The sequence below is a fragment of the Erpetoichthys calabaricus genome, chromosome 11 (genome assembly GCF_900747795.2).
Source record: "Erpetoichthys calabaricus chromosome 11, fErpCal1.3, whole genome shotgun sequence".
Lineage (NCBI taxonomy): Eukaryota > Metazoa > Chordata > Cladistia > Polypteriformes > Polypteridae > Erpetoichthys > Erpetoichthys calabaricus.
The window spans coordinates 57,467,710-57,493,634 of NC_041404.2; the positions used below are offsets into that span (position 1 = coordinate 57,467,710).

General features: G+C 44.2%; 1 protein-coding gene across 1 annotated transcript in view; it reads right to left on the reverse strand.

The window, feature by feature from the left end:
* adamts2a (ADAM metallopeptidase with thrombospondin type 1 motif, 2a) overlaps nucleotides 1-25,925 on the reverse strand; it is a 590,393-nt gene that overhangs the window by 138,635 nt on the left and 425,833 nt on the right. Inside the window, exon 5 of the mRNA XM_051934206.1 lies at nucleotides 7,329-7,412. Coding sequence (XP_051790166.1) covers nucleotides 7,329-7,412 — 84 coding nt within the window. The remainder of the gene's footprint in view (nucleotides 1-7,328; nucleotides 7,413-25,925) is intronic.

The following is a 25,925-nucleotide window of genomic DNA, read 5'->3' on the forward strand; positions in this document are numbered from 1 at the left end:
ATGCTTCACTGCTGCCTGCAGACACTCATTATTGTACCGCTCTCCAGCCCTTCGACGAACAAACTGCCTTCTGCTACAGCCAAATATTTCAAATTTTGACTCATCAGTCCAGAGCACCTGCTGCCATTTTTCTGCACCCCAGTTCCTATGTTTTCGTGCATACTTGAGTCGCTTGGCCTTGTTTCCACGTTGGAGGTATGGCTTTTTGGCTGCCACTCTTCCATGAACACATCTTCTGGTCAGACTTCTCCGGACAGTAGATGGGTGTACCTGGGTCCCACTGGTTTCTGCCAGTTCTGAGCTGATGGCACTGCTGGACATCTTCCGATTTCGAAGGGTAATAAGCTTGATGTGTCTTTCATCTGCTGCACTAAGTTTCCTTGGCCGACCACTGCGTCTACGATCCTCATCGTTGCCCGTTTCTTTGTGCTTCTTCAAAAGAGCTTGAACAGCACATCTTGAAACCCCAGTCTGCTTTGAGATCTTTGTCTGGGAGAGACCTTGCTGATGCAGTAGAACTACCTTGTGTCTTGTTGCTGTGCTCAATCTCGCCATGACATGAAACTGTCTTCCACAACCTCACCTTGGTAGCAGAGTTTGGCTGTTCCTCACCCAGTTTGAAGCTGTTTCTGTTTCAGTTAATGACTGTGTTTCAACCTACGTGTGACATTGATGATCATTAGCACCTGTTTGGTAGAATTGGTTGATCAGACACCTGACTAGAATCCTACAAAATCCCTGACTTTGTGCAAGTGGACCTATAAGAATTGATGCTGGTTTGAAGGCAAAGGGAAGTAACACCAAATATTGATTTGATTTAGATTTCTCTTTTGTTCGCTCACTTTGCATTTTGTAAATTGATAACAATAAACAATCATTATTTATATTTCTGAAAGCATTCTTGGTTTAAAACATTTTTTCATACCTGCCTAAAACTTTTGCACAGTACTGTATATATTATTATTATTATTATATACAGTATCTCTCACAAAATACTATTTTTGTAAATATTTTCTTCTATCATTTTATAGGACAACACTGAAGATATGACACTTTGCTCCAATGTAAAGTAGTCCGTGTACAGCTTGTATCACAGTTTAAATTTGCTGTCCCCTCACAATAACTCCACACACAGCCATTAATGTCTAAACAACAAAAGTGAGTACACCCCTAAGTGAAAAATCTCCAAATTGTGCCCAATTAGCCATTTTCCCTCCCCGGTGTCATGTGACTCGTTCGTGTTACCAGGTCTCAGGTGTGTTAAATTTGGTGTTCTCGCTCTCACACTCTCTCATACTGGTCAACATTCAACATGGCACCTCATGGCAAAGCACTCTCTGAGGATCTGACAAAAGGAATTGCTGCTCTACCTAAAGATGGCATAGGCTATAAGAAGACTGCCAACACCCTGAAACTGAGCTGCAGCACGGTGGCCAAGACCACACAGCGACAGGTTTAACAGGACAGGTTCCACTCAGAACAGGCCTCGCCATGGTTGACCAGAGTAGTTGAGTGCCACGTGCTCAGCGTCATATCCACAGGTTGTCTTTTGAAAATAGACGTATGAGTGCTGCCAGCATTGCTACAGAGGTCAGCTTGTCAGTGCTCAGACCATACGCTGCATCAAATTGGTCTGCATGGCTGTCATCCCAGAAGGAAGCCTCTTCTAAAGATGATGCATGAGAAAGCCAGCAAACAGTCTACTGAAGACAAACAGACTAAGGACATTACTGGAACCATGTCCTGTGGTCTGATGAGACCAAGATCAACTTATTTGGTTCACATGGATGTCAACCGTGTGTGGCGGCAACCAGGTGAGGAGTACAAAGACAAGTGTGTCTTGCCTACAGTCAAGCATGGTGATGGGGCTGCATGAGTGCTGCCGGCACTGGGGAGCTACAGTTTATTGAGGGCACCATGAATGCCAACATGTACTGTGACATACTGAAGCAGAGCATGATTCCCTCTGTTTGGAAACTGAACATGATAACGACCCCAAATACACCTCCAAGACGACCACTGCCTTGCTAAAGAAACTGAGGGTAAAGGTGCTGGACTGGCCAAGCATGTCTTCAGACCTAAACCCTATTGAGCATCTGTGGGGAAGGTGGAGAAGCGCAAGGTCTCTATCATCCACCAGCTCCGTGATGTCATCATGGAGGAGTGGAAGAGGATTCCAGTGGCGACCTGTGAAGCTCCAGTGAACTCCATGCCCAAGAGAGTTAAGGCAGTGCTGGAAAATAATGGTGGCCACACAACATATTGACACTTTGGGGACAATCTGGACATTTTTCACTTAGGGGTGTACTCACTTCTGTTGCCAGCGGTTTAGACATTAATGGCTGTGTGTTGAGTTATTTTGAGGGGACAGCAAATTTACACAAAGCTGTACACAGACTACTTTACATTGGATCAAAGTGTCATACAGTTAGGTCCATAAATATTTGGACAGAGACAATTTTGTTCTAATTTTGGTTCTGTACATTACCACAATTAATTTTAAATGAACTGCGGTGGGTTGGCACCCTGCCCAGGATTGGTTCCTGCCTTGTGCCCTGTGTTGGCTGGGATTGACTCCAGCAGACCCCTGTGACCCTGTGTTCGGATTCAGCGGGTTGGATAATGGATGGATGGATGGATTTTAAATGAAACAACTCGGATACAGTTGAAGTGCAGACTTTCAACTTTAATTCAGTGCAGTGAACAAAACGATTGCATAAAAATGTGAGACAACTAAAGCATTTTTATAACACAATCCCTTCATTTCAGGAGCTCAAAAGTAATTGGACAATTGACTCAAAGGCTATTTCATGGGCAGGTGTGGTCAAGTCCGTCGTTATGTCCTTATCAATTAAGCAGATAAAAGGCCTGGAGTTGATTTGAGGTGTGGTGCTTGCATGTGGAAGATTTTGCTGTGAACAGACAACATGCGGTCAAAGGAGCTCTCCATGCAGGTGAAAGAAGCCATCCTTAAGCTGCGAAGACCGAAAAAACCCATCTGAGAAATTGCTCCAATATTACGAGTGGCAAAATCTACAGGTTGGTACATCCTGAGAAAGAAAGCAAGCACTTTTGAACTCAGCAACACAAAAAGACCTGGACGTCCACGGAAGACAACAGTGGTGGATGATCGCAGAATCATTTCCATGGTGAAGAGAAACTCCTTCACAACAGCCCACCAAGTGAACAACACTCTCCAGGGCGTAGGCGGGCGTATCAATATCCAAGTCTACCATAAAGAGAAGACTGCATGAAAGTAAATCCAGAGGGTGCACTGCAAGGTGCAAGCCACTCATAAGCCTCAAGAATAGAAAGGCTAGATTGGACTTTGATAAAGAACATCTAAAAAAGCCAGCACAGTTCTGGAAAAACATTCTTTGGACAGATGAAACCAAGATCAACCTCTACCAGAATGATGGCAAGAAAAAAGTATGGAGAAGGCGTGGAACAGCTCATTATCCAAAGCAGAGCACATCATCTGTAAAACACGGTGGAGGGAGGCAGTGTGATGGCTTGGGCGTGCATGGCTGCCAGTGGCACTGGGACACGAGTGTTTATTGATGATGTGACACAGGACAGAAGCAGCCGAATGAATTCTGAGGTGTTCAGAGACATACTGTCTGCTCAAATCCAGCTAAATGCAGCAGTCAAATTGATTCATGATACAGATGGACAATGACCCAAAACATACAGGCAAAGCAACCCAGGAGTTTATTAAAGCAAAGAAGTGGAAAATTCTTGAATGGCCAAGTAAGTCACCTGATCTTAACCCAACTGAGCAGACATTTCACTTGTTGAAGACTAAACTTCAGACAGAAAGGCCCACAAACAAACAGCAACTGAAAGTCACAGCAGTAAAGGCCTGGCAGAGCATTAAAAAGGAGGAAACCCAGCATCTGGTGATGTCCAGGAGTTCAAGACTTCAGGCTGTCATTGCCAGCAAAGGGTTTTCAACCAAGTATTAGAAATGAACATTTGATTTCCAGTTATTTAATTTGTCCAATTACTTTTGAGCCCCTGAAATGAAGGGATTGTGTTCAAAAAATGCTTTAGTTGCCTCACATTTTTATGCAATCGTTTTGTTCACCCCACTGAATTTAAGCTGAAAGTCTGCACTTCAACTGCATCTGAGTTGTTTCATTTAAAATTCATTGTGGTAATGTACAGAACCAAAATTAGACAAAAGTTGTCTCTGTCCAAATATTTATGGACCTAACTGTATCTTCAGTGGTGGCACGGTGGCGCAGTGGGTAGCGCTACTGCCTCACAGTTAGGAGACCCAGGTTCGCTTCCCGGGTCCTCCCTGCGTGGAGTTTGCATGTTCTCCCCGTGTCTGCATGGGTTTCCTGCGGGCGCTCCGGTTTCCTCCCACAGTCCAAAGACATGCAGGTTAGGTGGACTGGCGATTCTAAATTGGCCCTAGTGTGTGCTTGGTGTGTGGGTGTGTTTGTGTGTGCCCTGCGGTGGGTTGGCACCCTGCCCAGGATTGGTTCCTGCCTTGTGCTCTGTGTTGGCTGGGATTGGCTCCAGCAGACCCCCGTGACCCTGTGTTCAGATTCAGTGGGTTGAAAAATGGATGGATCTTCAGTGTTGTCCCATGAAAAGACAGAATAAAATGTTTACAAAAATGTGAGGGGTGTACTCACTTTTGTGAGATACTTCATATACTGCGCCGGACGGTCGGGATGCCCTGAACGTGGAAGGACTGAAAGAGAAAGTAAATTCAAGACAATTTCCTAAAGGAGCGACTGACCGGGGCTGCCAGCCTTGAGGATGCCGTTTCATTTCCGAGACCACGCCAGGTACTTCTGTACATCTCATTGATCAAAGGAAACAGGCGCTTAAGCAAAACGATCTCGGGGCCCTTTGTTTGCTGATAAATTATGGAGGCTAATTTGCTCTCATTGCCGTCGTCTGTAATGGGCTATTATCTAATACAACCTTTTGTATTTAAGCTTTTAATCAAAATTAAAGCAACAGACCGCGTCTGCTCAACAATAAATTATGTCAGCGGGGGCCCAGTCTGGCTGGCTGGCTGGCTGAAATTTCTTTGGAACGCGTAGCATTAAGATGAAGAGTCGCTGAACAATGAACGCAAGTGAACGGATCCTCTTTGTCTCTTGCGGATCACAGGGTCTTTAGTCTTTTTGGATTAATAGATATTTGTTTGTTTGCTAATTATTGGGCACCAGTTTCAAAAATATTATATTTTAAGGAAATTGAACAGAACTTAGTCACTGACCCCTCCACTATGCCATTGTCACATCACGTGATTTGCAGCCTGTTCTGTGTGAAGGCCATTGAGCCACCACAGGGTTCTTTGTGCTCCGTTTTGCATCTCCATTGTAACGTGCTGTTAAAAGACACACATTTAATGTCGTCTACACGTCATCGTATCCTGTTATTTTTAAATACGACTCATTGTTGCAAAGCTGTTTAAGTAAACAAAAATGTAAGAACTGAGTCCTGGATGAAGCAAATAAAAAATGTGAAATGCGCCAACTCTCAAATCTTAGTCAAACACACCTGAACGTTACACCATGCTGACCATTCTGTTATAGTTTGTAAAATACGAGACATCAGACAGGTGGGCTTCTCTTCTGTTTGAAGATCTTCTGTGTAAGATCATGTGTGGCATTATAGCGCCTCACCTCTGTGTTCTGTGGGTCAGGGACAGGCACAAGGTGCCAGGGTCTCAGCTCTGTCATGTCTGTCAAAACTACTTTGCCTCCAAATAAATGAATCATGGGATAGGTGTCCTTATTGTCATCTGAGGTCAGTAAATTACTCCAATTACGTTAGGAGAACCGGACAAGGCTGCACACCGCCTTCTTATGGTGGCAGAAACGTGTCACCTGTTCTGTTACGTGTTACATATGTGCACCCAAAGCTACCATCCAAAAACTGGAGGTAGCGCCTCGCCAGGTCAGTTAATGGCTTTCAGCACAACTGGCCTGACAGAGTGACAGATATTCCTGACCGGTCGGCCTGTTCACTGAGAAGTGGTAACCAATATAAACTGTCGACAAACGCCGAAAAGTACTTCAGTGTAAATAGGCAGCACTGACCCTCTTAAAGAGAACTAAAATACAGTCAGCGCATCAACCTCATCACTCTTCAGGTGTGATATGTGTCACGTCTGGTGGGACGTCCTCGGGACCCTCAGGAGGTAGTAGAGGAGGAGAGAATTAAAACAAAACTCAGTGCCCTTGTGAACAATGCAGCACATCCACACCAAGACTGATAGACACATATCTATTAATTCATTTATCACATTTATTTATCAGATGAAATAAAGTCCTATCTATCTATCTATCTATCTATCTATCTATCTATCTATCTATCTATCTATCTATCTATCTATCTATCTATCTATCTATCTATCTATCTATCTATCTTATATAGTGCCTTTCATATCTATCTATCTATCTATCTATCTATCTATCTATCTATCTATCTATCTATCTATCTATCTATCTATCTATCTATCTATCTTATATAGTGCCTTTCATATCTATCTATCTATCTATCTATCTATCTATCTATCTATCTATCGATCTATCTATCTATCTATCTATCTATCTATCTATCTATCTATCTATCTATCTTATATAGTGCCTTTCATATCTATCTATCTATCTATCTATCTAATATAGTGCCTTTCATGTCTATCTATCTATCTATCTATCTATCTATCTATCTATCTATCTATCTATCTATCTATCTATCTATCTATCTATCTATCTATCTAATATAGTGCCTTTCATGTCTATCTATCTATCTATCTATCTATCTATCTATCTATCTATCTATCTATCTATCTATCTATCTATCTATCTAATATAGTGCCTTTCATGTCTATCTATCTATCTATCTATCTATCTATCTATCTATCTATCTATCTATCTATCTATCTATCTATCTATCTATCTATCTATCTATCTTATATAGTGCCTTTCATGTCTATCTATCTATCTATCTATCTATCTATCTATCTATCTATCTATCTATCTATCTATCTATCTATCTATCTATCTATCTATCTATCTATCTTATATAGTGCCTTTCATATCTATCTATCTATCTATCTATCTATCTATCTATCTATCTATCTATCTATCTATCTATCTATCTATCTATCTATCTATCTATCTATCTATCTATCTATCTATCTATCTATCTATTATTACAGTGCTCTAGTTTCCTTGACCAAAGTGCCAATATGCAATTTAAATTATTTAAAATAGCACAGCTAACACAGCTGCCTGAAATCTATTTATGCTCATCTTTGTTTCACAAGTGATAATAAATCAAACTCTTGAATTTACCTTTCCACTGCCAAGCAAGATGATCCGCACAAGCACCACATTGACATTAGCTCCTAGTGACTCATCATGATAGATTTCATTAACCTATGGGAAGGAAAAAAAAATCTAATTAACCACTGAAAATCAAATAAAATAAATATTTTATTTACCTGTGCTACACATCTAAGATGGGTTAAAATCTACATAATCAACGTAGACCTCAGTATTTACGTTTGCATCTATTGGAATGTACCTTGTAAAACAATTAGTAAAAAATGTATTACATTTTCCATTTCAACAGATGGCGCATTACAAACATTTTTAGTAATAAAATATAAAATATAAATGTATAACAAGCAGAAGAGTAGCATCCTTACACTTGGCATCAAAGATGGGGTATCACAAAATATTTATAGTATTACAATGCATTGCATTTGTCATTCCAACAGATGGTGCATCACGACATTTGTAGTAATGAAATACATTGCACTTGTCATTTCAATAGATGACGCAACGCAAACATTTGTAGTAATAAAATGCATTGTACTTGTCATTCCAACAGATGAAGCATCACAACCATTTGTTGTAATGAAGTGCATCGCATTTGTTTTTCCAACAGTTGGCACATCACAGACATTTGTAGTAATGAAGTGCATTGCATTTGTCATATTTACGGTTTGCCTCTGGTTACACGTGTGTTTTTTGGTTTTCAGATTTTTGCCTTATCTACTTCACTATTGTATTTTTGTTACACTTTGGTTATTTGTGTTTTGACTTACGGCTACAACTCATCTGCTTGTTGCTTTGGTTGTCCTTCATCTCCTGATCTCTTTTCTAAGTAAACTCCTGTGTTGCCAGCACACTGGCTGGTTCATTGACTAATTGAAGTCACCTATGGAGTTGTCGGTGCCCTCGTTCTGCAGATTTCAATGCAGTAACCACCAGGAAGCGCCACTGCTAAATTTAAATCAAGTGGGGTGTCCATCTTGAAACCAAAACCAGAAGGTCCCTTCCCTCTGCACATTAGGCCAAAGACCCGTAGACGTTTGCCTAATGACTCTTGTAGCTGAGAGGATCAGCGTGGGACATGACAGGACACTCCTTGTTTCCCAACTCATCATTTTCCAAGATGCTTAGCCCCCATGTTTTAACATTTTCAGAAAGACACGAAGAAATGTCTGGGATTTTTATGTGATTACCAACGTATTGAAAAGTTCAAGCTGACATTTAACGTCGGATAAGCAAAAGCAGAATTTTAAATGGTAGAACAGAACCCCCCCGAAGCCTCCCCTTAATACCATCAGAAGTGTGAACTCTCAAGGCCTGCTGTACTCGTGATCAGGACCACCATGTCCTTTTCTAACGAGACTCCAGTTTCCTGCTAAGGTTTGAAAGTGGCTGAAATGACGTGCGTCGTGTCACACGCGTGTGCTTAGGAGGCAGCTGAAGGGCACTGGTGGTGGTAGTTACCCGCTGGACCAGGGGATGGCGCTGCATTCTAACGCCTTCTCTATTCCTCTGACTGATGGCCATTCCGCCACTGATGTCACTTCCTTTGTCTGCCCGCCTGGGACCCCTATGACCGGACGTTCGGCCATTTTCTTTAGTTTTACTCAGTTTTGCATTGGACTCTCGTCTGAAGAGATGTAACTAATATCTTCATAAAAAGAAAATTTTGTTGTCATTTATTTTCAACATACGGGGGTCATGGATGTCTCCCAAACCGTTTTTTTTGTGTTTGCTTCCATTCCTATATTTGATTAAACAATAGCTGATGATAATACAATGTGAGAAGATCCTTACTGCTTTAACTATGGGCACCTCAACCATTTCACACCAAATATCGACCTCGGACCCCCAGGGCCTACCAACATTAACATCAAGTCCTTTCCTTTTGTGTGTCACAATGGCCTTGACCATCCTGGCCAGAAAGAGGGACGAAGATTCCTAACCCGGACGGGACACTCCTAGTAGGCAGACAGGCATCCCGGCCGGGGAGGAGAAGGGGAACAGACCTGGGAGGAATGGCCAGAAGGGATGGACAGACAGGACAGCCCATGGAATAAGGGAGATGTCGCTGGGGGCTTTTAACTCCCCCACCACGTTAGATGGCAGTGGCTCCGGATATCAGTGCCCAGTGGGAAGCTAGCAGAGCATGCCAGGAGATGTAGTCCAGCACAGCAGCCCTGCTGGGGTCACTGTGGGTCCTGGTTTTGCGCCAGTATAGTGCCCTGGAAGGTCTATGCCCATCTGCTTTGCTCAATTGCCCACCCATTTGTAGCTTATCTTTTAAGAATGATATAACGTGTTAAGAATGAAAATTGGAGTTATACTGAGTACCATCAATCCACCCACTTTCTGCTGCTTATCTGAGTCCAGGCTGGGTCAGCAACCTGGCACCTCCACCTCCTCCTTGACATCTCCCTCAATACCCCCTTGGGACATGTGCTGCGGAAATACAGTAATAGTGTAGCGTACAGGGGTCTGAACCTAAGAGGGACAAGCACAACAGGCGGTGGAGGACAGGACTACCTGGAGAGGCTGGCATAAAAGCAGCTCCGAGATTGCTACTTCACATGTGTCTCCTGGCTACTAGACTCCATGTGCCCAGGGTACGAGGTCGCCAGCGAGCCTCACAGAGCTGGTGCATAGTGGCATATATATGACCTGCATTTGAGGCAGAGAGAGTCGGGCATCGGGACAAAGATGCCACCTTAGTGCTCCCTAAGTGCCATGTCTGTGAATGCCAATCTTGGAGCTCCTTTTTTTACTGGCTTCTTAGGTAGTCCCACCTCAGTTGAGCACGCGTATGAGATATAATGGGTTAATGGTTAGTAAGTATCTAACAAATATATAGCGCCTTTCACATCTATCTATCTATCTATCTATCTATCTATCTATCTATCTATCTATCTATCTATCTATCTATCTATCTATCTATCTATTATATAGTGCCTTTCATATCTATCTATCTATCTATCTATCTATCTATCTATCTATCTATCTATCTATCTATCTATCTATCTATCTATCTATCTTATATAGCGCCTTTCATATCTATCTATCTATCTATCTATCTATCTATCTATCTATCTATCTATCTATCTATCTATCTTATATAGTGCCCTTCATATCTATCTATCTTATATAGTGCCTTTCATATCTATCTATCTATCTATCTATCTATCTATCTATCTATCTATCTATCTATCTATCTTATATAGCACCTTTCATATCTATCTATCTTATATAGCGCCTTTCATATCTATCTATCTTATATAGTGCCTTTCATATCATTCATATCTATCTATCTATCTTATATAGCGCCTTTCATATCTATCTATCTATCTATCTATCTATCTATCTATCTTATATAGCACCTTTCATATCTATCTATCTTATATAGCGCCTTTCATATCTATCTATCTTATATAGTGCCTTTCATATCATTCATATCTATCTATCTATCTTATATAGCGCCTTTCATATCTATCTATCTATCTATCTATCTATCTATCTATCTATCTATCTATCTATCTATCTATCTATCTATCTTATATAGCGCCTTTCATATCTATCTATCTATCTATCTATCTTATATAGCACCTTTCATATCTATCTATCTATCTATCTTATATAGCGCCTTTCATATCTATCTATCTATCTTATATAGTGCCTTTCATATCATTCATATCTATCTATCTATCTATCTATCTATCTATCTATCTATCTATCTATCTATCTATCTATCTATCTATCTTATATAGCACCTTTCATATCTATCTATCTTATATAGTGCCTTTCACTTTATCTATCTATCTATCTATCTATCTATCTATCTATCTATCTATCTATCTATCTATCTATCTATCTATCTATCTATCTATCTATCTATCATAATGGCACTCCTACACTGATAATTAATTAACCAAAGTTCAATTCTCTCTTTTTTTCCATCCATCCATCCCATTTTCCAACCCGCTGAATCCGAACACAGGGTCATCGGGGGTCTGCTGGAGCAATCCCAACCAACACAGGGCACAAGGCAGGAACCAATCCCGGGCAGGGTGCCAACCCACCGCAGATTCTCTCTTTTTTCCTCGAGTTATTTGGTAGACGAGTTTAAGCCAACATTACAGATGTCTGCACACGTAGAGAAGAATTCATCTCAACAATCCCCTTGCCATGTTTCATACCGTACCTTAGCCCAGACTCCTGGCAGTGCAATGTGGCAGTGCTGACCACTGTGCCACCATGCTGCCTGGCCATATGTATTGCCACATAAACTGCAGAGTACATTAAAGTCATTTCAGCTCAAGACTGACGTGACACTGCCGCCCGATGTGAACGATCAAGCGGGTGCGGCCGACACTCGAGATGCGCCGAGGCCCAGAGATCATCACAACGCCGTATGACTTTCTCTAATTAACATCTCTATTGAGAGGCTTATCACAGAAGTGCACAGAGGACAGCGGCTGGAGAGAATGTCAATTTGAAATTGAAACGGCACAGGATACTCCGGTGAGACTGAGGTCAAAGGGCATGGGGGGGGGGGATGTGCACAGAATCGGACCGCCTTGACAAGCTGCCCAAACGTGGCTCCGAAGCAGCGACGAGGGGGCCCTCGTTTGAAGTGGGTCAGCACTATCGATCTGACTAAACTTCACACGGCTCAAATTGTAAGGCTCATCAATTGTTTTGTACTTCATAGAGCCGTCTTTACTTTAAACTGCGAGCTTTTTGATTTTTTTTGTTCTTTCTGCATGTGGGCTTCCAGTTAAAGCCAAGGAAAACAAAACCTTTGGAAAGTTAGGAGTGTTTCTTGAAAATATTTGCTTAATAAAGTAAAACATGAATAGCATTAACTGCTTGAGTTCCCAGCATTTTGCATGTAAAGCTGTAAGCTGGCCTTTAGTCCTGTGGATTGCCATGCAAAGAACAGCAGGGGGGCGCGGGCATCACCGGGCACACCAGCCTCACCGACGTGTCTATGGGGGATACGGAGAAAACATGCAGACAACAGACAGAAGGTGACCATGCTGGGAACCCCACAAATACCAGATAACCTTGGCATCACGGTGCCACCCTGCACCCAAGTACACATGAATCAAAGCATTCAGACCCCTACACTCTCTGCACCCTTTTATCGTGTTGAAGATTTAATGCCCATCATACCCATCATATCCATAATGACAAAGTGACAACGGGTTTTTGGAAAGGTATGCAAATTTCTTAAAAAATCGAACACAGAAATCTCTCCATCTTAGAAGTATTCTGACTGGCAGCCGTGGCGCTTCACCCTTGTGCTCCGGTCCATCCTGTGTGCTTTCATTCTAACTGAGTTACGTCCAGAAGTTGACTGCGGTCCACCAGTGGCCAAATGAATTGACTGGACAGCATTTAGAAAAACACACAGACACATGTGGGTCGGAGTATAGAGGGTCCTACAAGGAACTCCCCGTATGTATCGTCACGCACGTGCGCATGGGGGGCAGTCTAAGAGCTTAGCTGAAGGGAAATCGTAGAGACGGGGGGCTCATGAACACCACTAATGCGTATTCTCCCTCTTTAATAGACCTTCAGAAGGGAAGAGCAGCTAAAGCTCCTCCTACTTCCGGGGCCATACCACGCCCTCCTGCTTACCTCACTTCCCCTCTTGCCCCGCCTCTTCCTCTCAAGAGAATATAAAAAGTCGCCGTCCACTCACCAGTGCAGTCTATGATAATAACTCAGTCCTTATTGATTACTCTGTCACTTTAACGTGGGGGACAATATATGGGGTGGAATCCCCAGAACTGTATCTTTTGTCCTCTATATTGTTCACAGTAAATATATAGATATATATAAACTGCTCAAAAAAATGAAAGGAACACTTTGAAAACAGATCAGATCTCAATGGGAAAACAAATCCTGCTGGCCATCTCTACCGCTATGGTCTGATATGGTGATGTGTGAGGAACGAAAGGATGGAAATGAAAACGATGAACCGACAGAGGGACACCCCGAAAATCAATGGGAACAAAATGATGAGTCCATTTGGCTGAAATGTCATTGCAGCGATTCCAAATCATCCTCAGTAGTTTGTATGCCCCCCCCCCCACTCACGCCTGACAACGTCCTAATGAGACGACGGATGGTGTCCTGGGGGATCTCCTCCCAGATCTGGACCAGGGTATCACTGAGCTCCTGGACTGGCTGAGATGGTCGGATGGACTGAAACATAATTTCCCACCCAGAGGTGTTCTATTGGATTGAGGTCAGGTGAGTGAGCGTGGTGGGGGGGGGCAGTCAATGGTATCAACTCCTTCATCCTCTTGCCACATGAGGCCGGGCATTGCTGTGCACCAGGAGCCACTGCATCAGCATAGGGTCTGACAATGGGTCCAAGGGTTTCGTCCCGATACCCAATGGCAGTCAAGGTGTCCACCGTTGTCTAGCCTGAAGAGGTCTGTGCGTCCCTCCATGGATATGCCTCCCACCCCAGACCATCACTGACGCCCCACCTAACAGGTCATGCTGAACGATGTTGTAGGCAGCATAATGTTCTCCACTGCTTCTCCAGACCCACATGTGCTCAGGGTGGACCTGCTCACATCTGTGAAAAGCACAGGGCGCCCGCCAGTGGTGGACCTGCCAGTTCTGGTATTCTATGGCAAATGCCAATCGAGCTCCACGGTGCCCACTAGAAGACATCGGGCCCTCAGGCTACCCTCATGAAGTCTGTTTCTGATTGTTTGCTCAGAGACATTCACACCAGTGGCCTGCCTGCCTGCCTGCCTGCTGGAGGTCATTTTGTAGGCTCTGCCAGTGCTCATCCTCTACCACCTTGCCCAAAGGAGCAGATACCGATGGGTCCTGCTGATGAGTTAAGGACCTTCTACAAGGGGCAAGAGAAGTGCAATGCCTATGTCTTTGTCAGATGCCAAGTGCTATGGGATTTATAAAAACAGTGTTGATGTTTGTGATGCACCATCTGTTGGAATGACAAATGCAATTCCTACATCTCTGTCATGTTTTATTTAGTGTGGGATTTGTAAAAGCAATGATAATGTTTTTGTTGTACCATCTGTCGGAATGACAAAAGCAATAGCTATGTCACTGTCATATGTCATTTTATATGGAATTTGTAAAAGGAGTATTTAAGTTTGTGATGTGCCATCTGTTGGAATGACCAGTGCACTGCCTATGTCTCTGCTACATGTCATTTGGTATGGTATTTTTAAAAGCAGTGTTGATGTTTTTGAAGAATCATCTGTTGGAATTACAAATGCAATTCCTATGTTTGTTTGATTTATTATGAGATTTCTAAAATCAAAGATGTTTTTGTTGTGTCATCTGTTGGAATGACAAAAGCAATGGCTATGTCAATGCCATATGTCATTTTATATGGAATTTGTAAAAGGAGTATTAAAGTTTGTGATGTGCCATCTGTTGGAATGACAAGTGCACTACCTATGTCTGCTACATGTCATTTGGTATGGGATTTTTTAAAAGCAGTGTTGATGTTTTTGTTGTGCCATCTGTTGGAATGACAAATGCAATGCCTGTGTCTCTGTAACATGTCATTTGCTAAGGGGTTTGTATATGCAGTGTTGATGTTTTTGATGTGTTCTGCTGGAGTGACAAATGCAATGTGCTTAATAACTACAAATGTCTGTGATGCTCCATCTGTTGGAGTGACAGAGACAGAACATCTGGATGGACACACAGATATATAGACACAAAGACACTTTTCTTTATATTAAGATTGATAATTTATTTTACAGACCCTCCACAAATATTCTGGCTTTGCACGGTTTATTAAGACCACCCCACATTTTGCACAAGAGTTGTGGTGCCGCTATGTACCACCCACCCTGACTACTCATTAACTCAAACTTATATTTATTTCCATGCACTCTGCTCCTGCATTTCCCTCATGCGCTGGCCGCCCTCTTCAAACAATTCCTTAATCGTCAATAAGCCAGTTGAAGGACACTGAAATATTTATGGGGAAGCTCTAATGCGCCTCCTCTGCTGGGAATCTTTGAGCACAAATTTAAGAGGACAGGCCAGATCAGAGCCTCGGTGACCTTCACTCGGTGTCAGGCCGAAAGCGCTGAGTATGCAAATTATGCAAAGCAGTGAAAGCCTTCCTAGGAGCAGTTTAACAAGATCAAGAGGTGTCTTCCTGTCGGACGACTCAAGATCATTCAATATTAATACGCCAGGCGGGCGCATCTGCTCCAGGAGGAACTGACCTGACATGTCCTGAAACCTCGCTGGATTGTTATGTGCTTTGACTTGGTTTTTAATAAAAAGTTCTCACCGTGTGTGCATTTTCAGCTTCTGCTTATGGCTGGAGGGGATTCAGCAGGTATTCAGCCCCCTTCAATTTACTGTGTCGTCCATTTCATTTGCCACGGATGAATTGGTCATTTTTGCCCATCAAGTAACACTCACTAACACGTAATGACAAAGAGAAAGGTCAGCCGGTCAGTCAGTGTCCAACCCAGTATATCTTAACTACAGGGTCATGGGAGTCTGCTGGAGCCAATCCCAGATAACACAGGGCGCAAGGCAGGAACAAATACCCGGGCAGGGCACCAGCTTACCACAGGGCACACACACACACACACACCAAGCACACACAGGGGACAATTTAGAATCGCCAATGCACCTAACCTGCATGTCTTTGGACTGTGGGAGGAAACCCACGCAGACACGGGGAGAACATGCAAACTCCACGCAGGGAGGACCCGGGAAGTGAACCCAAGTCTCCTTACTGCGAGGCAGCAGCGCTATCCACTGCGCCACTGTGCCACCCCAAAGAGAAAGGTTTTTAAATTTAATAAATGGCAAAAACCTCACATCTCCCCATCCTAGACGTATTTGGAGCCTTTGGTGTAGCCCTCCAAACCTGAACCTGAACCTGTTAGTTAATGCCTTGTAGATCATGTGTTGCCTGGCATTAGTTGATTGATATCAGTTGGATCGTTATAGCCTGGCATCAGTCAGCTGATGTCATGTAGATCAATTGGAGACCATCAATGATTAGATAAAATTATTTACAGAATGTCTAACCTGGGCGGCACGGTGGCGCAGTGAGTAGCACTGCTGCCTCGCAGTTGGGAGACCTGGGGACCTGGGTTTGCTTCCTGGGTCCTCCCTGCATGGAGTTTGCATGTTCTCCCCGTGTCTGCGTGGGTTTCCTTCGGGCGCTCCGGTTTCCTCCCACAGTCCAAAGACATGCAGGTTAGGTGGGCTGGCGATTCTAAATTGGCCCTAGTGTGTACTTGGTGTGTTTGTGTGTGTCCTGCAGTGGGTTGGCACCCTGCCCAGGATTGGTTCCTGCCTTGTGCCCTGTGTTAGCTGGGATTGGCTCCAGCAGACCCCCGTGACTCTGTGTTCGGATTCAGCGGGTTGGGAAATGGATGGATGGATGGATGTCTAACCTGACATTAGTCAAGTAATGTCCTTTAGAGTATGGTGCAGGTGCAGGAGCAAGCTGTATGGAGAAGGTTCATCAAGAACATCGAGCCCACACAGAAGTGGGAGAAGAAGAAGAAGAAGCTAAATTAATGTTAATAGAAAATGGTCTGAATGGGGAACTGTATGAAGAAGGTTCATCAAGCACATTGGTCCAACTAAGAAGAAGAAGAAGAAGAAGAAGAAGAAGAAGAAGAAACAAAATGGTAATATAAAAGGGTCTAAATGGGGAACTGTATGGAGAAGGTTCATCAAGCACATTGGTCCAACTTAGACGAAGAAGAAGAAGAAGAAGAAGAAGAAATAAATGTTAATAGAAAAGGGTCTGACTGGGGAAGTCTATGGCGAAGGTTGATCAAGTGTATCAAGTCCACTTAGAAGTGGAAGAAGAAGAAGAAGAAGAAAAAGAAGAAACAAAAAATGTTAATATAAAAAGGTCTAAATGGGGAACTATATGGAGAAGGTTCATCAGGTATATCAAGTCTACTTAGAAGAAGAAGAAGAAGAAGAAGAAGACAAGCTTTATAAACGAGGCCCCTGATCTCCAAATGGAGTCCTCCACACAGGCAGAACATCCATCCATCCATCCATCCATTTTCCAACCCACTGAATCCAAACACAGGGTCACGGGGGTCTGCTGGAGCCAATCCCAGCCAACACAGGGCACAAGGCAGGAACCAATCCCGGGCAGGGTGCCAACCCACCGCAGGACACACACAAACACACCCACACACCAAGCACACATTAGGGCCAATTTAGAATCGCCAATCTACCTAACCTGCATGTCTTTGGACTGCGGGAGGAAACCAGAGTGCCCGGAGAAAACCCACACAGACACGGGGAGAACATGCAAACTCCACGCAGGGAGGACCCGGGAAGCAAACCCAGGTCCCCAGGTCTCCTAACTGTGAGGCAGCAGCGCTACCACTGTGCCACCATGCCGACCACAGGCAGAACATTTGAAGTTTAAGGAAGTGAACTACTGAAGTGCAATACAATAGAATTTTGATCCGACTTTACTAAGCGGGTCCATGGAATGGGCGCTCACACAAACACAGGTCCCAAGGCTGTACATTTCCTAATTTAACATCAGATTCGCAGACCCATTTAATCCAATTATGAAATCACATTTGCAGTGGCCGAAGTTAGCAGGCCGGCTGAATGTGTCGCTGATTACACGAGTCAAGAATGTGACCTTATGTGCAGTCAATAAGGGGTCAGTGACGCTGAGTGGGACTCGCATCATTCCTTGAACAGGCGCCACAAGGAACCATAAGAGGTAAAGAAGCCAAAATCAATAACACGTTGTCCAAAATAGTTTCTTTTAAAGTGAAGAATGCTTCTTGACTTCATTTTGGGTTGTAGGCAGAGCCGAGTCCTAACAAGATTTCCTGAAAGAAGACGAAATGAGGAAAAGTGTGGAGGGGAGGCCAAGGGAGAGAGAGTGAGAGTTTGGGTTGAGATTTCAGGAGTTTCCTTGCTTCTGACAGGTGGAGTGGTGGCTCTGAGGGTAGGGATCTGCTTCCGATTGCCAGTTTGAGTCCCGTAAACACCAGAAGTGACTCCACTCCAGTGGGCCCTAAACCTGTGATTGCTCTGTTCGGGGTATGACGTTAATCTGCAAGCAGGTCCTCCAATTTACAGGGAATACTTGGGGGGTTGGTGGCAGGATTGGCACTCCAGCCAGCATAAAAAAAAAAAAAAATCTCATACTGTTGCTGTGTGATGCTGAGGTGTCACTCGGGTCTCAATCCAGGTGGTTTGTCCTGTGGTGGGTGCGGCGATGTGCTGTAATCAGCGCCTGCTCCCATTCTCCCTCTTACGTCTAACACCAATGTTTTAATTTTTCTCTGGAGTGTCTACCTACATCTTCAGGCATTCAGGGCTCTGTCCTCTAATCTCTGTACACCGCAACGTTTTAGACGTCCCCGAGTTCAAAAATAGCGTGTTTGGAATTGTGTCTGTGTGTGTGTGTGTGTGTGTGTGTGTGTAAACACAATAACATGAGTGCGCTCTCACTTCGGTCAGCCAAATTTTGCATACAAGTATTAGGCACAAAGCTTAGATTTCTATCAACTTTTGGGCTATTTCTGGTAACCGGATGTGGTAAGATCTCAATCCAATTGAGCACCTTTGGGATGTGGTGGGACAGGAGATTCACATCATGGATGTGCAGCTGACCAATCTGTGTGATGCTAGCACGTCAATATGGACCACAATCACTGAGGAATGTTACCAGCACTTTGTTGAATCTGTGCCACGATGAAGTAGGGCAGTTCTGAAGGCAAAAGGGGGTCCAACCGGGTACTAGCAAGGTGTACCTAATAAAGTGGCCGGTGAGTGTATTTTCATCCTATAAACTTGAGTTTGGGTTTTTTGAGGACAAGGAACCCGTTTCCCATGCTTGTTTTGTGATCAGAATGATATTTCACAGTAAGACCCACAAGAGGAGGAATGACTGTAAACCTGTGGCTTGTGTATAAAAGGCAATCTTTATAGAAGAAGAAGAAAATAGTGTTCATAGAAAAGGGTAAGACTGGGGAAGTCTATGGAGAAGGTTCATCAAGCACATTGATCCCACTTAGAAGAAGAAGAAGAAGAAGAAACTGAACTGTATGGAGAAGGTTCATCAAGCACATTGATCCCACTTGAAGAAGAAGAAGAAACTGAACTGTATGGAGAAGGTTCATCAAGCACATTGATCCCACTTAGAAGAAGAAGAAGAAGAAACTGAACTGTATGGCGAAGGTTCATCAAGCAAATTGATCCCACTTAGAAGAAGAAGAAGAAGAAACTGAACTGTATGGAGAAGGTTCATCAAGCACATTGATCCCACTTAGAAGAAGAAGAAGAAGAAATTGAACTGAATGGAGAAGGTTCATCAAGCACATTGATCCCACTTAGAAGAAGAAGAAGAAGAAGAAACAAATAATGTTAATAGAAAAAGGTCTAAATGGGGAACTGTATGGACAAGGTTCATCAAGTATATCAAGTCAACTTAGAAGAAGAAGAAGACGACGACAAGCTTTATAAACGAGGCCCCTGATCTCTAAATGGAGTTTGAGGAGTTGGCTCAAATCAAACAAGTCCCCAAAACAAAATCTAATGAACAGAATCCTAATGACCGAATGAGAATAATCAGAAAACCACAATAAACAGCAATACTTACAAACCCCACGTTAAAAGAATGCTTCCCTACTCCTGAGCCTTCTCAGCTCGTTTATATAGACAGGATGATGACTCGGGAGCAGTGATGTCAAGGATGGGCCCGCCTCCTTGGAGCTCCACCCACAAAGAACATATAAAGGGACAGCGCATAATTAAAGAATTGCAAATGAAAGCAGACTTTGGCCACTCTGTGATATTAATCATGACCGTCAGCAGTCCGATATCCCTAAGATGTACCCCAAAGTATCCAAGAAGCAAAACCTTTGCTGTCCAGTGTAATCAGAGCTCAAACACATCAAAAATCAACCCGTGAAAAATCCAAACTGTCCAATCAGATTGGAAAATAACTACCATACGAAGGATTGTTTTGAAACTTGGATATCAGGATTTTAGGAAATATGACAGAAAGCCTCCCTTCCGGATCACTCGTCCCCATTGGAAAAGCAGGGGAGAATAATAAATAAGTAAAGGGAGCAAACAAAAAGTCAAATAAGACAAGAAACGGGGTGATAAGCTGCAATTTAAACCAAAGGTTGGAGCTAATCTGTTGAGTTTGGGGCCTCTGAAGGACTGGTGTCCCCCCCCCCGACGGCCTTACGCCCAATGCCACCGGATTAAGGTTGACACGTGATATTCAAACGCTTCGAAACAACAGATTTTCCCCTTTTCAGAAAAGGATGCCAAAGTTCTAATGAATAAATAAAGTTGCCTGCAGTCTTTTCTTTTATATCCAGTTATAAAACAATCAAGTCCTCATAATGCTAAGCATTACGCCGATGGCGGCCGCCAAGTTCCTGTCCGAGACACAAACAGTACAGTACGGCAAATGATGTCAATTGAGATAAATGACTTCGGAAAGGTGCGTCACCCCAGACTTGATTAAAGTCATAATCTTACAACCGCTCCTCTTCTGTCTTTGCCAGAAAATATTATTGCTTCTTCTCGTTTCATGATAGATTCTGTGCATCCTCCCCACCCTCCGCTCTCATTCTAGCAATCCGCTGCCCGCGACGAGCCTCAGGCGGGAGTTCGGAAAGATTTGGGGGTACAGAGGGTAGGCAGTTAATGAACATGGCCTCCCGTGTCTCTTTTCAAGCCCCTGGTTGTCCTTCTTGAGGGGGCTCCCCTCTATGCAGTGATGAAATATTCGTCACCCCGACTGGTTGCTCACTGGAGGGAAGCACAATTGTGGAACAAGTAAGAAAATGTCAGCATGGCGTGGTATTCAGGTGTGGTCAGAAGCCAGCAGGGGTTCAAATTGGTGTTTTATGTCGCTCGTCTTGGTTCATTTTGGATTCGTTTGTATTGTGACGGATGGCCGGCCATGGGGCCTTTGCCCGGTCAGGATGCCCTTCTGATGGGCACAGGAATATCTCTCCTGAAACACGAGAGGGCAATCCCACTGGATTGGCACTTGGAAGTTCAGCTCTGCTAGGGGCCCATGGCCACCGCTGGGGGGACTGCAGCCAGAAAAGGATCTAGGTGCACCTGGAGCACTTCAGGGTGCCAATGCAGCACTTCTGCCACACCCGGGATCACAGAGCTCCTCACTGTAAAGGAGGCCACCTCACTCCGTTTGAGTTGGGAGGTGGAGGAAAAGGCTTGCCCGGAGAGGAGTGGAGGTAGCAGAGAAGAGAGAGAGAAAGAAAGAGAGAAGAAAAGAGAGACAAGGGAAGACGTGTGGTGAAGAAGTGTGTGCGTTGTGTGCTGTACGGGCAACAAAACAGAAGAAAGGGAGTGTTGCTTTTGGACTTGTGTCTCTCCGCCTGTCTGTGTTCAGGTCCCTGATATTCCACAGTATCAAGTCAAGTCAAGTCAAGTTGGGGAGCATGCACTGGTACACTGTGTTGCCGCACCCACCACACAAGACGAAACAACTCAGGATCCCGGTTGGGAACCCCCCAGGCAGACCAAGCAGTCCAGTCCCACACTCTGGAAATGATCCTCTATCTGACGCAGCCAGGTGTTACATGGGCGACCCCTTGGCCTAGTCCAGCCACTCGGGTCCCCAACAATGAGGATCTTACAAGTCGGATCACCCTCAGGGGCCATAGTGCCGTAACTGACGCTCCCTCACAATGCAGGTCATGTGCCTCATTCGGGACTCCATGAGCAACACAAAGTCAAACCAACGGTACCCAAGGATTTTCCGGAGAGACACACATGAAGGAGTCCAGTCTTCGTCTCAGGTCACTGGGTAGCGTCCATGTCTCAAAAACAGGAACCACCAGGACTCTAAAGACTTGGACCTTTGTCCTTTTGCAGAGATATCAGGAGTGCCACACACCCCTTTCCAGTCACCTCATGACCCCCCATGCTCTCCCAGACTTGATAGGAATAGTCACCTGAGACGTGAATGTCACTGCCAAGGTACTGTAAGTAAACCTCTCTACAAGGTCGACACTCTCTCCACAGACAGACACACTGCTGATGGCCGTGCCCACGAGGTCATTAAAGGCCTGGCTCTTGGTTTTTATCAGGACACTCAGACCCCTCACTCAGTCTCTCGAGACCCCCAATCAGAGCCTCCATTGACTCCGCGAAGATCACAGCATCATCAGCAAAGTCAAGATCCGTGAATCTTTCTTCGCCAACAGATGCCCAACAGCCGCTGGACCCCACAACCTTGCCCAACACCCAGTCCATACAAGCACTGAACAGAGCAGGAGCAGAACACACTGCTGACGGACCCCAGAATCAACTGGGAAAAACACAGAGGTCCTGCCTCCACTCTGCACAGCACTCACAGTATCAGTTTACAGGCCCGCCATGATATCCAGCAACCTCGAGGGGATTCCGCAAACCTTCAGGATGTCCCACAGGGCAACTCAATCAATGCTTTATGAAAATCGTGTTCATTTTATTTATGCTTATTTGCTATTGATTGCGTTTATGCCTTGGTGAAGTTCTATGTGTCTTGTGGGTTGTCCCCAAAGGGGACGGGGCCATCTGCCTATAAATTCGCAGGGTCCCCCTGAGTTCCTGGCAGTTCATTGGGAATCCGCCCTTGTGTGTTCCTGTGCTTCTGCCTTTTGTATATTTTGGAATTTGGACCCTCTTGTTCTGTTTTTTCTGCCCGCTCTGTATACTTTGCCAGCAACTCCTTCACACCTTTCGTGCTCTTTGGAGCTTTACGGTATGACAGAGCATTTTGTGAGAATACGTTTTTCTTTTATAAAGATTCTGTGTTTGCCCTGTGCATGTCGACCATCTTGCATCCCGAACAGGTCAAGAACCGATCCCTTGCCAAGAAGGGAGGCCAAAAGGATGAAGAGATCAGAGGACTTGGCTTTCCCGGAGCCTTTACTCTCCCAATACACTGGAGGGCAGCATTCTTGTGTCACTTCCCCTTCTTTTCAGCCCACAGGAATGCTGGGAAGTGTAGTCCTGTGGTGAAGGCCTTTTGCATAACATGCCTACAGACAGGGGAATCTCCAGGGAGGAATCATCCCTATTTTCTAGAGACTTCTGCCTGAGCTCAGAAGTCCTTCCATCAGATTGTGGGCTGACAACGGAAGTAATCTCGGGCATCCTGACCAAGTCAAGGGAGGCCAAACGGATAAAGGGACCAGAGGAGTTGGCCTTCCTGGATCCTTTACTCAACCCAATACACTGGAGGGTAGCATTCTTGTGTCACTGCCCCTTCTTTTAAAACCACAGGCATGCAGGGAAGTGTAGTTTCATGATACAGCCCTGTTGTATACCATGCCTAACACATGGGGGAACTGCAGGGAGGAACCATCCCTGTCTCCTAGAGACTATCGACTTCCAGCCCCTGGAAGTAGATAGATAGATAGATAGATGTGAAAGGCACTACATGATAGATAGATAGATAGATAGATAGATAGATAGATAGATAGATAGATAGATAGATAGATAGATAGCGTGGTATGAAAGGCACTATATAATAGATAGATAGATAGATAGATAGATATGAAAGGCACTATATAATAGATAGATAGATAGATATGAAAGGCACTATATGATAGATAGATAGATAGATAGATAGATAGATAGATAGATAGATAGATAGATAGACAGAGTGGTATGAAAGGCACTATATAATACATAGATAGATAGATAGATAGATAGAGTGGTATGAAAGGCACTATATGATAGATAGATAGATAGATAGATAGATAGAGTGGTATGAAAGGCACTATATAATACATAGATAGATAGATACAGGAGCTCATGTTCCTGTATTGGGATAAGTGGATTTGGAAATGAATGAATGAATGAAGTGGTGGCACGGTGGCGCAGTGGTAGCGCTGCTGCCTCACAGTTATGAGACCCGGGTTTGCTTCTTGGGTCCTCCCTGTGTGGAGTTTGCATGTTAGATAGATAGATAGATAGATAGATAGATAGATATGAAAGGCACTATATGATAGATAGATAGATAGATAGAGTGGTATGAAAGGCACTATATAATACATAGATAGATAGATATGAAAGGCACTATATGATAGATAGATAGATAGATAGATAGATAGATAGATAGATAGATAGATATTGTGTGGCGGAGTGGTGGCTCTGAGGCTAAGGATCTGCACTGGCAATCGGAAGGTTGCCGGTTCGAATCCCGTAAATGCCAATAGAGACTCTGCTCTGTTGGGCCCTTAAGCAAGGCCCTTAACCTGCAATTGCTGAGCGCTTTGAGTAGTGAGAAAAGCGCTATATAAATGCAAAGAATTATTATTATTATTATTATAGATAGATAGATAGATAGATACTTTATTAATCCCAAGGGGAAATTCACATACTCCAGACAATAACTTTGTATAACATTAACGTTTACCCTCCAGGTAGGAATTGAAGAGTCGCATAGGAACGATCTCCTCAGTCTGACAGTGGAGCAGGACAGTGACAGCAGTCTGTACTTCCATTGGACTGTGGGCAGACACCGGAAGTACTCTCGGTGTCCTGTCCAGGTTAAGAACTGATCCCTTACCAGGAAAGGAGGCCAAAAAGATGAACGGATCAGAGGAACTGGCCTTCCCGGGAGCCTTTACTCCCCTGAAACACTGGAGGGCAGCATGCTTGTGTCACTGCCCTTCTTTTAAAGCCATAGGCATGCTGGGAAGTGTAGTCTTATAGTACAGCCCTGTTGTATACCATGTCTACCGCATGGGGGAACTGCAGGAAGGAAACATCCCTCTTCTAGAGACTTCTGCCAGCCCCTGGAAGTATGTCTATTGGACTGTGGGCAGACACCACAAGTACTCTTGGGGTTTGGTTTAAAGAGGACCACTCAGAGTCGGGAGGCAGAGGACAACATAGGAGTTGGAAGAAGAGGAGAGAAAAGAAAGGTTGCGCCACCCATTTACATTCTGTATTGTTTGGGATGTATTTGGAAGATAAAACATCCTTTATTTGAACCTGTGACTGTTAGCGTGTGTCAGTTCTGTCTGGGGTTTCGGGCTCAATAGCGCCCCCTCTATTTTACAGCCCTTATTCTAGCCAGCATTCCCCCACTTCAGTGGAAAATTTTAGAAGTGCTTCTGGGGCTCACGTGAGTTGGAACTCCAAGTTCATCACAGCCGGTGTGAACACTAGGGGGTGCCACTGAGACCCAAAACCCCAGACACACAAGACACCACACAACTCTGGGTTCAAATATAAGACTTTTTCATTCACACGGCTCTAACAGATAATGAAGACAGTCATTACACAGACTTTAAATGCGCTCTTTCATTCTTCCTTCCTCTCCTTCCCTCCTTCCAGTGAGTTTTGCCCTCTTCCAGCCGACTCTGACTCCTTTTAAGCGTGTCATCTGGAAACCAGGGATGACCTCCTCCTGACAGTGCCCTCTGTTGTTCCCCTACAGGGATGCACATCTGGACTCAAATTCCCATACACCCTTGCAGGTGTCCAAATTAGGGCCATTGGCTAGGAAACACTGCCACCTATTTATTTGTGGGATAAACTGTACCCGGATTCCAGCTCTCCTCATTCCATGAGAACTTCCGGCTTCCCAGCCAG